This window comes from Oncorhynchus mykiss, chromosome 18 (genome assembly GCF_057628025.1).
Source record: "Oncorhynchus mykiss isolate SJ-2025 chromosome 18, ASM5762802v1, whole genome shotgun sequence".
Classification (NCBI taxonomy): Eukaryota; Metazoa; Chordata; class Actinopteri; order Salmoniformes; family Salmonidae; genus Oncorhynchus; species Oncorhynchus mykiss.
This window is the reverse complement of record NC_143039.1, coordinates 27,843,327-27,861,134: the sequence shown is the minus strand read 5'-3', so window position 1 is coordinate 27,861,134 and position 17,808 is coordinate 27,843,327. Positions and strand designations below refer to the sequence as shown.

Below are 17,808 nucleotides of genomic sequence, written 5' to 3'. Positions count from 1 at the left end.
GCCTTTGGAAACTATTCAGACCCCTTGACTTTTTCCACATTTTGTTACATTATAGCCTTATTCTAAAATGGATCAAAATAAAAATAAATCTTCAGCAATCTACGCACAATACCCCATAAAGACAAAGCGAAAACAGGTTTTTAGACATTTTTGAAAATTTATTACAAATAAAAAACTGAAATATTTTATTTACATAAGTATTCAAACCCTTTACTATGAGACTCAAAAATTGAGCTCAGGTGTATCCTGTTTCCATCGATCATCCTTTAAATGTTTCTACAACTTGATTGGAGTCCACCTGTGGTAAATTCAATTGATTGGATATTAAAAGGCACACACTTGTCTATATAAGGTCCCACGGTTGACAGAGCATGTCAGAGCAAAAACCAAGCCATGAGGTTGAAGAAATTGTCCGTAGTGCGCCGAGACGTGATTGTGTCGCGGCACATTTCTGGGGAAGGGTACCAAAAGATTCTGCAGCATTGAAGGTCCTCACGAACACAGTAGCCTCCATCATTCTTAAATATAAGAAGTTTGGAACCACCAACACTTTTCCTAGAGCTGGCCGCCCGGCCAAACTGCGCAATCGGTGGGGAGAAGGGGCTTGGTCAGGGAGGTGACCAAAAACCTGATGGTCACTCTGACCGAGCTCTAGAGTTCCTCTGTGGAGATGGGAGAACCTTCCAGAAGGACAACCATCCCTACAGCACTCCACCAATAAGGGCTTTATGGTAGAGTGGCCAGACAGAAGCCACTCCAAACTAAAAGGCATATGACAGCCCACTTGGAGTTTGCCAAAAGGCACCTAAGAACTCTCAGACCATGAGAAACAAGATTCTCTGGTCTGATGAAACTAAGATTAAACTCTTTAGCCTGAATTCCAAGTGTCACGTCTGGAGGAAACCTGGCACCATCTCTACAGTGAAGCGTGGTGGCAGCATCATGCTGTGCGGTTGTTCTTCAGCGGCAGGGACTGGGAGACTAATCAGGATCGAGGCAAAGATGACCGGAACAAAGTACAGAAATCCTTGTCCAGAGCGGTCAGGACCTCAGACTGGGGTGACGGTTCTCCTTCCAACAGGACAACACAGGAGTCCCTTTGGGACATGTCTCTGCATGTCCTTGAGTGTCCCAGCCAGAGCCCGGACTTTAAACCAATCAAACTTCTCTGGCCCAGGAGTGTGAAGGTGAACGGAAAGGCTCTGGAGCAACAAACTGCCCTTGCACCCGGCACAGCCAGATTATTATTATTTGACCATGCTGGTCATTTATGAACATTTGAACATCTTGGCCATGTTCTGTCATAATCTCCACCCGGCACAGCCAAAAGAGGACTGGCCACCCCTCATAGCCTGGTTCCTCTCTAGGTTTCTTCCTAGGTTTTGGCCTTTCTAGGGAGTTTTTCCTAGCCAACGTGCTTCTACACCTGCATTGCTTGCTGTTTGGGGTTTTAGGCTGTGTTTCTGTACAGCACTTTGAGATATCAGCTGACGTACGAAGGGCTATATAAATAAATTTGATTTGATTCTCTGGAGAGACCTGAAAATAGCTGTGTAGCAACACTCCCCAACCAACCTGACAGAGCTTGAGAGGATCTGCAGAGAAGAATGGGAGAAACTCCCTGAATATAGGTGTGCCAAGCGTGTGGCGTCATACCCAAGAAGACTCGAGGCTGTAATTGCTGCCAAAAGTGCTTCAACAAAGTACTGAGTAAAGGGTCTGAATACTTATGTAAATGTGATATTTCAGTTTAATTTTTTATAAATGAGCAAAAATGTCTAAATTTGTTGTTGCTTTGTCATTATAGGGTATTGTGTGTGGATTGGGGGGGGGGGGGGGGGGGGGGGGGAAACAATTTAATCAATTTTAAAATAAGGCTGTAACCTAAAATCTGGATAAAGTCATGGGGTCTGAATACTTTCCGAAGGCATTGTATAGAGCTCCACACCGAGTGTTTAGAACACTGTGTGCACAAGCTCGATTTCAGCACATACACTATCTTTCCACTAGAGTGTGGGGCTGCACTATACATTTTGGTACTTCCTCTCTATCTTCATCCTCTCTTTTGTTGAAACATGTGGAATTAAGTGTGGTAATGAATGCTACCAACCAGTGTTAGAATCCCAGTAATGTAATAGATGGAATATCCTGTAATGGGAAGTGAAGTAGGCTACATGCCAACTGTGAAGGAGAGCCTTCACTATGGACCATTTATTTTAATATATGGATTAAAGGTATTTATTGCCGTTTTTAAACTGTAAATTATTGTGTTGCAGTGTTATTTTCTGTTTTGATTCATAATTAATTTCATCCATAACCTGCACTTTCTATAATCTCCAAACTTTTCCTGTTATATTGTATTGCCTAATTTGTGGGAGTGGCTAATCGGCACACGATCCTGTAGTAATGTTTAATCGGGGCCTGGGTTTTCTTGAAAAGGTGTGTTTCCTGACTGTGGAAGAGCCATTGATTTTAGCCACCAGTCATGTGCGTTTACTTTAAGTCTGCAGTTAATAAGTACTTTTATAACTATTTATTTCTCAGCTCTTCTTTTAAGCCTTTTAGATAAGGTATCGGCCAGCTTGTCACACCAACTTCCAAATAAAGATTCACCTGTCCTTAACTATGAAAATGGATGAATGTTACTGAAGTACTGTGGTAATGATTTCCATGCCCCTGTCTCCTCAGGCTTTGTTGACACATGAGTCAGGCTTTTCAACATTCTTAAGATGGTTTTGTCTGGTTATATACCTCAGTTCATCGGGGGCGTGGGCTCTATAAGAAATCGAAAGTATTCCACAGGGATGCTGGCTCATGTTGACACCATTGCTTCCCACAGTTGTGCCAAATTGTCTGGGTGTCCTTTGGGTGGTGGACCATTCTTGATACACACGGGAAACTGTTGGGTGTGAAAAGCCCAGCAGAGTGGCAGTTCTTGACACAAACCAGTGCACCTGGCACCTACTACCATACCCCGTTCAAAGGCACTTAATTGTCTCAATGTCTCAATTGTCTCAAGGCTTAAAAATACTTCTTTAACCAGTCTCCTCCACTTCATTTACACTGATTGAAGTGGATTTAACAAGTGACATCAATAAGGGATCATAGCTTTCACCTTGATTCACCTGGTCAGTCTATTTAATTGAAAGAGCAGGTGTTCATTATTTTCAGAGGCCTTGTGTTTTCTATGGAACTTTCTATCTGGTATTTGGCATATTATCTGGTATCTATAAATGGATAACTAACCGTTTGTAACCCTTTATAAATAGTTTTCTGTATACCTGAATGTGTTACTGAAATATGCACGGGTACTTTCAAAGCGTAGTTTCATAAGTACATATAGGATCAGAAACCAGACACTGGACTAGATTGGATGCTACAACATTCCCTGCCAGCCACAATTGAGGTTTTCATATGTTTGCCACACCTCTCTGGAAATCCTTCACCGGCTGTTTCATGCTCTTCACACCCATGTTCGAGGCGCTTTCAGTCGACACCTCGGCCATTCATCATAATGAAAGCAGCTTGTACTGCGTTTCATGACAGTCCGTGACATGACCACTTTGATGGGAGACGATCTACAGGAGACCTTTGACCTTCCACAGACATGTTCTAGATTGGTTAGTGCTATCCGGGATCCATGGGACATCCCTACACTAAGTCCTAACCTGCTAGGAAATCAAAGAGAACACCAACTCTACAGATTGCAAGCACATTGTGAATTGCATTAAGTGTTGGTTGAGAATGTGCAGAGATGCTATGGATTGATGATTTTTAACCACCTGGTTAAACTTTTCGACTTTATGTTAAAATGATGTCATCAGCTATCAGGAAAAGCTGAATTTATGTCCTTGCCAAACTCCTTTTCAATTCACTGCACATGTGTACATGCACCACACGATATGTACATCACACTGGGAAAAGACGTCAGATCACCATCTTGTCATTAAGCATGAATTCAACTTGAAATGAACCAAACCGTGAAACATTATAGTTGCTAGATGGTTGAATTGAACTGTGCAGAAATTCCTTTGGGCTGATCAGCACCATATAGGAAGTGTTAGAGAGATCCTCACCATGTTTTACTTGTCTCCCCATGAAAGGGCACGGTATCTGAACCAGATTTGAGCAGGCCTATTTCTCATGACGGCATTCTTGAGTGGCAGCTCACCTCTGATTGCTTTCTGCCTCCAGGTTTGGAATACTGTGAGCTATAAAAAAAAACACGCTGTCACCACCAAGTGCACAGCTGGAGCAGAGCTGCATGATTCTCCTTCTGGCGGCCAGAAGTCTGGCGGCCAGGGAAATGCGTATGGATTTTCACTACCTTTGCATGAGCTCTATATTCCAGATTTTTTTGAACTCAGAATGGAGTGAATCAAAAGTTTCAAAAAAATATTTTCCTATTCCTAAAAAATTCCAATCCATAAAGACAAGGTGAACGGGGTATTGTGAACTGAAACTGATTGTTGGAGTGCTACATTCTCTGGAGGAGCAGCTACAGCTAATCTTCTAAACAGTTTTATAGTCTTGCCTCACCCCCTGCAGCTGCAGCCAAAGACTAGTGCCTTCATATGAATGTGAATCATGGAAAATTGTGCTAGCAAGGTGCGCTGCCTAGAGCCTTATAAGTAAATCACTACCAGTCACCTTACAAAAAAGCTTTGTTCTGTGGGTGAGGCTTCCGGAAGCTATTATTCCCAGAATGAGACATCAGGTCAATATGGGGCAGAAATGGGAATTTACCCTGGTCACCAGTGGATAATAGTATAAGATACGAGGCAACAAACAAGAACGGACAAAGGCCCATAAACTGATTACAACTATAGTCTTAATAAATTGGATCTTTGCTATTACAGCCTGGAGGTGCCATCCCATACTCCATTTATTAAAAAACAAAAACTATTATAAAAATAACATTTCACCCCCACACTTCCCCCAGCTTAGCCCTGCCCCGCGAGAGCTCCTTGCCCCACCCTTCTCCAAACATGGAGTGGCTGTGAATGAAAGGGGGCTGGTTCTGCCTCTACTGTACTCACTGTGTCTGTGTGAGGATGGCTGCAGCTAAAGAAACCTCAGGAAACCCAGTGTGAACCAGAGCACAGACCTCCACAGACCCTCTACTCACTGCTGCCGTACTGCAGACATCCTACCTGACCTGACCAGCTCCCATCCTGCAGACTGACACCATCACAGGAGCAGGACAAGAGCAGGAGTCTAAGTGGAACTTTACCTGAACAACACTTGAAACTGTCTTATTTTTTCCTCTGCTTCTCTTGCTCCCTCTGATTCTCTCATGTGCATCTTTCCCAATCCTGAACACTGAGCTGAGTATATTGGAGACCTGAGCCTGCAGCACTGTATTGTGAGTATGTGCAGGATCAAGTTACAATGATACAGGTTATGGGTCTCAGAAAATGGTGGACTTTTGCACCTCTGTGTTGGTGTGCAGGTTTTCATGTGAGACAAGTTTCTACCTGAACACAAGCTGAATTTGCTGTTCTGGCTGCCCCCCCCTCTCTCTCTCTCTTTCTTGTTCTCTCTCTCTCTCCCTCTCCCTCTCTCTCTCTCTCTTGTTCTCTCTCTCTCTCTCTCTCTCTCTCTCTCAGAGGAGGAGAACAGATGGTGATGTCCCCTTCTCTGTACTGGTTCTTGCTGCTCTGTAGACTCCACAGTCTCTGGGCTCAGGATGACTATAGCACACATGATGATAGAACCATGGACAGGAGAGCCAAGAACCAACTACTGACAACCAACGTCATACCCAAGAATGGCCAATGTAAGAGCCCCAAAAGTATTTATTTGTTTTAAAGGAGAGACACAGAAAAGTTTTTCTTAGACATAGTGTTGGCTAGAATTGATAGGATATGTTCACTTCTGAAAATACTACATGGGTAAAGCATCCATCAATGAAAAAATGTGTGGCTACAAGAAAATCTCATTTTCAAGAGTCATTGGCAAATGATGGGACCCACTTAAAAAATGATTATATCTCACAGCCAGGCTTAGAAACCCATCCATCTCAGTGGCAACCATTCTGTTCCTTTAACGTTTTTTTCCCTCAAGAGCTGGGTATCCCCGGGCACATTCTTTCGGACACGTTTCTTTGAACATAAATATGATGTATTCCCGGTTTATATTGGATATGTGCCCTCGCTCCTTGAAAAATATTGTAGGTTAGGATGCCTTGTGTGACTTGTTTCTCTGAGAGCCTTTTAGATATCAGACAGGAATCAGGAACATCAGTTCACAGTTCAAGTCATGACGCCCCTCCAAGCTTCACTTCCACCTTGATAAATAAATCATATCAGATCTTTTCTGGGTTCAATCTTCTCTCTGAGTCATTAAGGTTCAGTATCTCAGAATTTAAGCTTCTGAGTGGCTTTGGTCTAGCTTAACCTTCAGAGTTGTGGTCAGTCGCTGGTCAATGTTGGTCTTGAGTTGGATGTGAGAAAGTACCTAGCTTGACCCAGACCACCCCCTGTATTTTGGTTAGGGCACCAGGTGGTGCTAAGTTAGATAGGTAGTGGGTAGGCAGGTTAGATAGGATAGGGTGCTTTGATATTTACTTCCTTTGCTTTGGTTCCGTCCAGCCCCTTTTTCCCCATATTACCGTGTGACGGAATAAATGATTTGTAAACGGTACCACTCTCTCTGCCTTTGTCATCCTTACTCGCACCTACAGTCCCATACCTCTTTCACTTCACAGGGAGTTGAGTTGTAGCAGGGTGTTGCGTTCCCTCTTCACAGAGGTGTGCGTAACACTGATCTCCTGTTTTGAAATGGTAGTGACCCCCAGCTCTGTGAACCACTTACGTAATGTAGCTAGCTAATGTTGTACCTGGTTCGTACATGATGATTGAACTGATGAATGATCCTTCTTTGGTGTTAGCGGTGGACATGAGAAAATATCCAGTTTTACCCATATCGGATCTCCTGCTTTGAAATGGGGTTGACCTCAGCTCTGCCCTCTGCCAAACAAAGATTGACAAATTAGCGGTAGCTAGCTACGTCTTGTGTAATGTGCATGGTACATGATAAATTAACAATTGGTTAACACTTTTTTCATGTTCTTAGCACTTTTGAACGATGACTGTGGCCTGGAGCTGGCCTTCCTGGTGGACAGCTCGGAGAGCGCCAAGGACAACCACGCCCAGGAGAAGAGGTTCGCCACAGATGTGGTTGAACGCCTGCAGGGGGTCAATCTCCAGACGGGCCGGGCTCTCAGCTCGCGAGCCGCCCTCCTGCAGTTCAGCAGCCATGTGATCATCGAGCAGACCTTCAAGCAGTGGAGGGGGGTGGCCAACTTCAAGGCTCGCATCGCACCCATCGGATACATCGGCCACGGCACCTACACCACCTACGCCATCACCAACCTGACCAAGATCTACATGGAGGAGTCAGAGCCAGGGAGCATCAGGGTGGCCATACTGCTGACAGACGGCATCCTCCACCCCAGGAACCCAGACATCTTCTCCGCCGTGGTCGACGCCAAAAACCAGGGTGTGAAGTTCTTCATGGTGGGCATCACGCCCGCGGCCAATGACATCTCCAACGTGGCACAGCTCCGCCGGCTGGCTAGCTCCCCAGCCAATCGCTACCTCCATAACCTTCAGGACAGGGGCATCGTGGAAAAGGTCATCAAAGAGATTGTAAGTGCAACGTCATCACGTTTCGCCATCTGGTTCAGGTTGTGGTTCGTTGAGATGTAAATTCAGTCCACATTTTTCAGGTGTCTAGAGAAAAAGGTCTCTGTAGTTTGCTGAATGTGTCTTATGGCTGTATAACTGCTTATGGTAGGGACTTTTAAATCTGTGTGGACTTCTCCCTCTTGGGAATTGGCATTCACCATCGGAATGACAAATCAGGCTTTGTCAAAACAGGGCGCCCTCAGGGCCATATTTTGCTAATCACTCTTTGGATATTACCATGTATACAACAAGCTGGGCCTTGAAAATGGTTTGAGAAGAAATGGATGCAAATATATTTGGATTACACAATATTATGTAGGCTTACTCATGTCAAGACTTGCATGCTTTATCTTTGCCGGTTGAAGAGGACTCATGTATATTTAGTGTTTAAGCATCTCCTAACAGTCTAAGACAAAGAATATTTTATGCTTTTTGGGGGCATCCTGTGTGGTTTCAACTCGCTGCACCTGCTAAGGTTGTCATAGTTGCTGGTGATTTGGTCCCCTCTCTCATCACAAACACATTACCTTTATATTCATACTGTTATCGCTCTAGCACCTTGTTTAGTCTTCACTTGACATGGGGAAATGCAGACATCAATATTTTTGACTGTGGCCCCTGGCTGGTGTTTCTGAGGCATTTTGTTGGAAACCATTCCGGTGTTTCAAACTATTTTAACAACGTTCTTTTTTAACTGAAACCTCAGGTAAAAGTAGTGGTGGAAATGAACCCTTTGATGTCTGTCCAATAAGACGGATTCGGGCATGAAACAGTACAGTAGGTCTAGAGACACAATATGAGTTCAGGACCTGTTTAACTATACCATTGGTTCTACGTAAAAACTCTTGTGGAAAACTGCTGTGTGCATTAGAAAGGAAGCTCAGCAAGATCACACATGGCTGAATAGCTCAACAAGTCTCACGCACACCCCTCGACTTATCAACCAATTGTTGACGCAGGTGTTAGACATAACACAATCAAGAAAATCGGGTCATGAAATCCATATTAACCAGCAGCATTTGCATTAGCTACGCGCTCTACTGCTAGATCCATATGGACTGGTTTGAGTTTCAGTCGGGTACCCAATAGCTCCCAGTCAACACAGCGGCTTCATCCTGTTTCAGGCAGCATCTGTTAGTCATAAGGCTGTCTGTCCCATTAGCTTGTCTTTTTATCTCTTATATGCTTCCGTCTCCGGCAGGATCAGCTCCAATCCTCTCACGGTAAAAATAAACAGACCTTCTGTGGTGGCTTCAAGTGCTTCTCTGCAAGCGGAAATATACTTTGGATGCTCCGAGACCATTGCATGTGGTTTGTGTTTGTTTCTGTTGAATTTCGACCATCCCCCCTCCATATAGAATGTGGCTGGCTTTCATGTCCAGACCAAACAAAACAATGTTTGGAGAAAAACAGATTTTGGGCAACAGAATCATTCTTCTACCAGTTTTTTTTAGGATTAGGCCTACAGCTGACAGGAGTTGCCCTGAGTAGAAACAACACACTCTTGATTAGCAAGGAGACAGTGATCAAAACATTGTCACCGACAACAAAACAGAATCCTTGTCTTTATAGTTAGCAATGTTGAGTTGAAGAGTTTAGAGAGCCCTGGGAAAACTTGTCACTCCTGTAATGGACATGATGGGAGCGCAGGGCGCAGCAGGTGTTTATTTGTAAAGGACCACAGGAGGCGGCAGGTAGCTGGGTCCAGGGTCGTCAAGGAAGGTCAGGCAATGGGTTGATAACAGGAAATCCGATAGGCTAAAGTACAGGCAGGGAATAGGCATCGTTAGTGAGGCAGACAAACTATCATAGACAGGCAGATTCAATCACAGGAACCTCCGCACTCCAACTAGAAGTGTGTCACAAAACAAACAATGCCTCACAATGATGGGGTGCGAAGAACTGAACTAAATAGTGTGTGATAATGACATACAGGTGTGTGAACAGGTGATCAGAATTCCTGTGATTGGGATCTGGAGAGTGAGCTGCGTTCAGGGGATATATGAGAGTGTGAGAGTGTGAGCTGGAAAGTGGGCTGGAAAGTGAGCTACGTTTAAGGGATCTACGTGTTTGAGAGTGTGAGTTGGAAGCAGACCTTACAACTCCTGCCTAAACTCTCCTGAAATGAGTAACTTGAACAGGTTAGATGACCAACCCCATATCACTGGGATAATCCAAAATGCACCTAAACAGGTATTTCATCAATCAACATTAAAATAACCAGTCCACAAAACATTCCCCGGTGGTGTAGCCTACACGTCGGTGATACAATGTAACTTTAAACGCTAGGCTGCTCGTGTTTAATCTTCTGTACAGCAATAGAAGTAGGAATCTGATTGGAATCGCAAGCAACATGAATAAACATCAGCAAACATTAGCAATCCGTGTTTGTCGCCAACATTCAGGGAAAGGAACCACTGGGCAAAAGTTGGTTGAATCAAAGTTGTTTCCACAGAATTTCAACAATAAAATTCAATTTGATGACGTTGAATTAACATGGAAAACTGATTGGATTTGCAAAAACGTCATCGAAGTGAGGGAATTGCATTTTCTACACCCAACTTTGAACCTAAATCCAATGACATGGTGACATTTTTTTGTCGATTTCACGTTGAATTCACGCTAGTTGAAACTTCAACCAAATTCAAATCAAAACTAGACGTTGAATTAACGTCTGCGCCAAGTGGGAGAGGAATGTCCTGACTTTGTTCAACAGTCACTGTCTCGCCATTGAGATATGTGTCGAATAAATATGAAGTGCACTAAATTTTGACCAATTATTTGTTTTTCTCATTTCTCAGACAGAGTTGGCTGATGAGGGGGTAAGTCCTAGTTATCTAGGCCTACTAATCTTGATATACTGCAGCCTTTTCACACAGTATTCAATGAACTCTCCTCTTTAGGAGTCTGAACTCCTGTCTGACCCCCTATGTTGTGCCCTTGTGGTTTTAGTGTCCTCTGGCCCTGAAGTGTGCGTGTGACAAGGGAGAGAGGGGACCCATTGGCCTCCAGGTAAGTGTCTGAACATGACCAGCATCACCCTCAAGCTCCCCTCGACATCAATACATTGAGATTACAGCCCCCTTTCGAATTGAACATCCTGTAGTGGACGATTACTTCAAAACTGAAGGACAGTACAGTACCAACACACAAAGCCTGCCTTGATGCTTACACGTGAGATAATTGAGGGGCTTTGGTAGGCTTTAGTGATTTGTGTGGTTAGAGGCGATTCATATCTGCTTCCCTGAAGCAGTGATAGTGTGGCAAATGCTTAACATTCCTGCTTCACTTTATGATCAGCAAGCTGGGACAGATATCGGCTTGGGAAAATCTGCAGAATTCTGCTGTTATAGGTTACATAAAAAAGTATGTTTCCGGTTGATCTAATAAGGATGCTTTTTTTGTGTGTTTTTGTCATAGGCAGTCACAATATCCACATAAGTAAATACAGTTGAAGTCGGATGTTTACATAGACCTTAGCCAAATACATTTAAACTCAGTTTTTCACAATTCCTGACATTTAATCAGAGTAAAAATTCCCTGTCTTAGGTCAGTTAGGATCACCACTTTATTTTAAGAATGTGAAATGTCAGAATAATGCTAGAGTGAATGATTTATTTCAGCTTTTATTTATTTCATCACATTGCCAGTGGGTCAGAAGTTTACATACACTCAATTAGTATTTGGTAGCATTGCCTTTAAATAGTTTAACTTGGGTCAAACTTTTCGGGTAGCCTTCCACAAGCTTCCCACACTAAGTTGGTTTAATTTTGGCCCATTTCTCCTGACAGAGCTGGTGTAACTGAGTCAGGTTTGTAGGCCTCCTTGCTCGCACATGCTTTTTCAGTTCTGCCCACAAATTTCCTATAGGATTGAGGTCAGGGCTTTGTGATGGCCACTCCAATACATTGACTTTGTTGTCCTTAAACCATTTTGCCACAACTTTGGAAGTATGCTTTGGGTCATTGTCATTTGGAAGACCCATTTGCGACCAAGCTTTAACTTCCTGACTGATGTCTTGAGATGTTGCTTCAATATATCCACATAATTGTCCTTTCTCATGCTGCCATCTATTTTGTGATGTGCACCAGTCCCTCCTGCAGCAAAGCACCCGCACAACATGATGCTGCCACCCCCGTGCTTCACAGTTGGGATGCTGTTCTTCGGCTTGCAAACATCCCCCTTTTTCCTCCAAACATAGCGATGGTCATTATGGCCAAACAGTTCTATTTTTGTTTCATCAGACCAGAGGACATTTCTCTAAAAAGTACGATCTTTGTCCCCATGTGCAGTTGTAAACCGTAGTCTGGCTTTCTATTGGCGGATTTGTGGATATAGATACTTTTGTACCTGTTTTCTCCAGCACCTTCACAAGGTCCTTTGCTGCTGTTCTGGGATTGATTTGCACTTTTCGCACCAAAGTCCGTTCATCTGTAGGAGAAAGAATGTGTCTCCTTCCTGAGCGGTATGATGGCTGCGTGGTCCCATTGTGTTTATACTTGCGTACTATTGTTTGTACAGATGGACGTGGTACCTTCAGGCATCTGGAAATTGCTCCCATAGATGAACCAGACTTGTGGAGGTCTACATTTTTTTTCTGAGGTTTTGGCTGATTTCTTTTGATTTCCCCATGATGTCAAGCAAAGAGGCACTGAGTTGGAAGGTAGGCCTTGAAATACATCCATGCTTACACCTCCAATTTACTCAAATTATGTCAATTAGCCTATCAGAAGCTTCTAAAGCTTGATCGGCTATGAAAAGCCAACTGACATTTACTCCTGAGGTGCTGACTTGCTGCACCCTCGACAACTACTGTGATTATTATTATTTGACCATGCTGGTCATTTATGAACATTTGAACATCTTGGCCATGTTCTGTCATAATCTCCACCCGGCACAGCCAAAAGAGGACTGGCCACCCCTCATAGCCTGGTTCCTCTATAGGTTTCTACCTAGGTTTTGGCCTTTCTAGGGAGTTTTTCCTATCAACCGTGCTTCTACACCTGCATTGCTTGCTGTTTGGGGTTTTAGGCTGGATTTCTGTACAGCACTTTGAGATATCAGCTGATGTAAAAAGGGCTATATAAATACATTTGATTTGATTTGATAAAGCCATGACATAATTTTCTGGAGTATTCCAAACTGTTTAAAGGCACAGTCAACTTGGTGTTTGTAAACGTCTGACCCACTGGAATTGTGATACAGTGAATTATAAGTGAAATAATCTGTCTGTAATCAATTGTTGAAAAAATTACTTTTGTCATGCACAAAGTAGATGTCCTAACTGACTTGCCAAAACTATAGTTTGTTAACAAGAAATTTGTGGAGTGGTTGAAAAAGGAGTTTTAATGACTCCAACCTAAGTGTATGTAAACTTCCGACTTCAACTGTAGGTCATTGTAGTCTTTCACCTAACTGACAATTTCTACTGTAGACTGTTCACTTGGTGACCAGACATTGTAGAATATTATAGTCTATCCCCACTGGATGTACATTGATGTGCCTGTACTTTAATATTAGGGTCTGTGCACAGTAATCACTGCCATTATCCTATAACAGACCAAAAATGCAGTTTGTCAAACCAGATGCAGCTGCCACACACTGATCAGATGCTATTACACCACAAATGAGGTTTTTCTCTCCATACCATGCTGATGTGATTTCACTTCCCTCCACAGGGCAAGAAGGGGAATTCTGGAGATGATGGTAACCCAGGTGTTAAAGGATCGAAGGTACTGGTGATTTGCTTTGCCTGTGTGTGTCTTATTCCAATTAGTCTGTCATTCTGTTTTCAAAACCTTAATTCTCTCTTTCTTACAGGGTGAGAGCGGGCTCAGTGGACTTCCTGGTCGAAATGGGGAAGAGGTCAGTACAGAGGGCATACCCTAAACACCTGCTGTTATATTATTAGATGAATGTACACAGCTATTGGCACAGACTTCAACAACTCAGCATTGCTAACTATAAATACAAGGATTCTGTTTTGTGGTTGGTGACAATGTTTTGATCACTGTCTCCTTGCTAATCAAGAGTGTGTTGTTTCTACTCAGGGCAAGCCGGGCTACAAAGGAGAGCAGGTAGAGTATGAATCTCCAGATCAATATCCCTCTGGGTTTCCTAGTATTTAGTAAATATGACACATTGTACCTACCTCATTTTTCTTGTAGGGGGAGAGTGGAGAATGTGGCACACCTGGAATCAAAGGAGACAGGGTACAGTGTATTTTTATTTTGTTTTGTCATCAAATGTTTTTTTAATCCCACCTTTACCAAGGACCTAAGGCAGGGGTGTAAAACATATGGCACGCGGGCTGGATACGGCCCACGAGGGGGGCCAATCCCTCCCTTGGATGGTTAGAGTAATTTTTAAAAAAAAGTTTTTTAATTAACTAAGTGAGTTTGACACCCCTGACCTAAGGGACCATTGGGTCAAAGTGTCTTCTTTAGCTCCATAAATGCGAGCAGAAGTGTATTTTTGTTTAATGGTATTTTATGTGTTTAGCTTTAGTGTCACTACATACCACTCTGTTTATACTTTAGCCAACCAATAGTGTTGTTGGCTAGTTTTTGTTTGTCTGGGCTATGATGTTGCACTGATGAATGCAGACAGTGTGAAACCCATACTACTATGTGTTGACTGTGCCTCCCATGTTTGTTTGTCATGTTTTGACATGAACTGATTGACCCCCTCCTTCTCCAGGGGCCTGAGGGGCCAGTTGGCACCAGGGGAAACAGAGGGCTACAGGTAAGCCTTTGTTCTAGAATCCTCTGTGTTGCCCATCTTTGTTAAGACTGTCACAAGCTAGGTAGTTTCAATGGTTAGTCACTGACAGGCCCCAGTTTACTATCTAAGTAAAACATGTTTTACAGGACATCAAGCTGTCCTCTAACACAAATTCAATTGTGTTTGTATACTTGTCCATTTGTAGACTACTTTATTCTGTCTTCACACAGGGGTTACCTGGTCCAAATGGCGATGCCGGGCCTGAGGGTCTCATAGGGAAAAAAGTGAGTTTTATTTCATAAAACCTAATAACTTTTCATTAAGAGAGTGTCATTCACAGAAAGCCATTGGTTAGAGGAACCACATCTGCCCTTAGGATGGAAGAGAAAGCAACTACTTTGACTGACTGACTGGTCTGTCTTACGTGTCTATTCACTAAGTCAGTGCCAGAATTCCCCCCACTTAGCTTCAACCCATTGATCAAAGGTAACCTTCTATCTCAAATCCATACAGATAAGTAGATTATAGTTTATTGGCTGGACAACATCAATTATGTCTGGGTGTATGGAATCTGGTTTGGATGAGGTCTTTGGTTTCTTGGGTTCATGGTTGAAGAAAATTGGCAGTCAGGCCACGGTAGTAATTTTGTCAAATCACCACCATAATATGAGTGTTTCTGTGTTCATATTTCAGAACAACATATGGATTCTTTAGACATACAGAATAGTGAAAAAAATGCATGCCGAGAGAAAATAGAGCCACTCTACAACTTATTACAGTGGGGAAAATGGGCCTTCTATATCTTAAAAGAAGGGCTAAGGATTTATAAAATAATTATTATAATTATAATTATATTATGCTTTTCAATGATGTTCTGATTTAATCTCTTCAGTTTTTGTTGGAAAGGAAAGGGTTAACACTGAAGTGAAAAAAAGATCCAATCAGGATTTTTCTTTTGCTGGCCTCTGGAGGGGGATCAATCTAGCTAGCTAAGTCAGCCATTGGCTAGGCCATCAGAAGCGAGATAGAAGGCTTTTGCCATTCAACTGTATTAGTACAACATTTTGCAATGACAGTGGAATCAACCAATCGCATTTTGACATAATGGGTGGGACCGTTTTTACAAAAGCCTATGGAAACTACTCGAAGGCTAACAGTTCACTATGCATTAGCGAGCTGTAGTTTTTCCATGGTCTAGTTAGCTTTTGTTGTAGGCTAGTTTGCAGCAGCAGTAGCAGCATGAGTTGTTGTCGCTAATTTGTTAGCTTCCCCCTTTTCAAAAATAACTTCAACAATAAGTTAAGTTTCAAATGATCCTCATCTGGTGAGTGGAATTGTGTTTTTTTTTATTGCAGCACGCTTGCTGTTGTAAGCCATCTCTTTGTTGCATTTAAACTTTAGGTGATCAGTTACTTTGTGTGCTAAACTTGAAATGATTTTTTCAATGGGAAGTAATACATGTACATTTCGATTGGGAAATGCTTAATGGTTGTGTTTTTGTATTCTTATGATTGGGACCTACTGGCTTATTATGTCCGAGTGAATGGACTACTTATCCTTTAACATCATGCTGTGTGTGACTGTTGTCTTTCCATCGGCCTTATGCAGTGGTGTAGTGGTGACTGAAGAAGCGGGTATACTCTAATTTTGCCAAAAAGTTCCCAAACAGTATGAAGGAGCCTAGTCACAAAAACACACACAGCCATTTTCCAGCCAAAGAGAGGAGTCACAAAAACCAAAAATGGAGATAAAATTAATCACTAACCTTTGATGATCTTCATCAGATGACACTCATAGGACTTCATGTTACACAATATGTTTTTTTCGATAAAGTTCATATTTGTATGCAAAAATCTGAGTTTACATTGGCACGTTATGTTTAGTAGTTCGAAAACATCCGGTGATTTTGCAGAGAGCCACATCAATTTACAGAAATACTCAAAATAAATATTGATAAAAGATACAACTATTATGCATGGAATTATAGATACACGTCTCTTAATGCAACCGCTGTGTCAGATTTCAAAAAAGCTTTACACGAAAAAGCACAACATGCAATAATCTGAGTACAGTGCTCAGACAACAAATCAAGCCATACAGATATCCGCCATGTTGTGGAGTCAACAGAAGTCAGAAATAACATTATATATATTCACTTACCTTTGATGATCTTCATCAGAATGCACTCCCAGGAATCCCAGTTCCACAATAAATGTTTAATTTATTATGCAATAAAGTCCATAATTTATGTCCAAATACCTCCTTTTTGTTTGCGCGTTTAGCCCAGTAATCCAAATTCATGACGAGTAGACAAAAAGTAAAAAAGTTCTGTTACATTCCGTAGAAACATGTCAAACGAAGTATAGAATCAATCTTTTGGATGTTTTTATCATAAATCTTCAATAATATTCCAACCGGAGAATTCCTTTGTCTTCAGAAATGCAATGGAACTCAAGCTAACTCTCACGTGAACGCGTGTGGTCAGCTCATGCCACTCTGCCAGACCTCTGACTCAATCCCTTCTCATTCCCCCCTCCTTCACAGTAGAAGCATCAAACAAGGTTCTAAAGACTGTTTACATCTATTGGAAGCCTTAGGAAGTGCAATTTGACCCCACATTTCCCACTTCCTGGTTGGATTTTTTTCTCAGTTTTTTGCCTGCCATATGAGTTCTGTTATACTCAGACATCATTCAAACAGTTTTAGAAACTTCAGAGTGTTTTCTATCCAAAGCTACTAATAATATGCATATATTAGCAACTGGGCCTGAGTAGCAGGGAGTTTACTCTGGGCACCTTATTCATCCAAGCTACTCAATACTGCCCCCAGCCATATGAAGTTAACATTTTTGTATTTTTTCTATACCAAAACAATATGTTCAAGTCCTCAATAATGCTTAAACCAGATCAATCTGATTGGGTGGACCTGGGCAGCAGTGGTGCTACTTGGCAAAATCACTGAGGAAACCAAGCCAGTAAAAAAGCCAAATTTACAACCCATGTTGTGATAATTGCGTTGTATGCTCCCTAACCCATTCATTCATACTTCACGAGATATATAATAAGGCCGTGACAACAAAAAGACAAGTCACACAGTGGCGGCATAAATTCAACTACACATAAGACTTGTTTCATCACAAAACCGAAGAGCAACATCTGTCTGGTGAAGTCCACAAAGCTAATATTGCATATCAACAGTTACAGTTGAAGTCGGAAGTTTACATACACTTAGGTTGGAGACATTAAATCTCGTTTTTAAACCACTCCACCAATTTCTTGTTAACAAACTATAGTTTTGGCAAGTCAGTTAGGACATCTAATTTCTGCATGACACAAAGAATTTCCCAACAATTGTTTACAGACAGATTATTTCACTTATAATTCACTGTATCACA

General features: G+C 42.2%; 1 protein-coding gene across 1 annotated transcript in view; it reads left to right on the top strand.

The window, feature by feature from the left end:
• The first annotated feature begins 5,033 nt into the window (after positions 1–5,033).
• The window catches only part of LOC110495787 (uncharacterized), a 33,657-nt gene continuing 20,882 nt past the window's right edge, over positions 5,034–17,808 (top strand). The window contains exons 1-11 of the mRNA XM_036952236.2: positions 5,034–5,365; positions 5,610–5,779; positions 7,078–7,652; positions 10,493–10,513; positions 10,644–10,703; positions 13,370–13,423; positions 13,512–13,556; positions 13,742–13,768; positions 13,859–13,903; positions 14,391–14,435; positions 14,645–14,698. Coding sequence (XP_036808131.2) covers positions 5,623–5,779; positions 7,078–7,652; positions 10,493–10,513; positions 10,644–10,703; positions 13,370–13,423; positions 13,512–13,556; positions 13,742–13,768; positions 13,859–13,903; positions 14,391–14,435; positions 14,645–14,698 — 1,083 coding nt within the window. The 5' untranslated portion in view covers positions 5,034–5,365; positions 5,610–5,622. The remainder of the gene's footprint in view (positions 5,366–5,609; positions 5,780–7,077; positions 7,653–10,492; positions 10,514–10,643; positions 10,704–13,369; positions 13,424–13,511; positions 13,557–13,741; positions 13,769–13,858; positions 13,904–14,390; positions 14,436–14,644; positions 14,699–17,808) is intronic.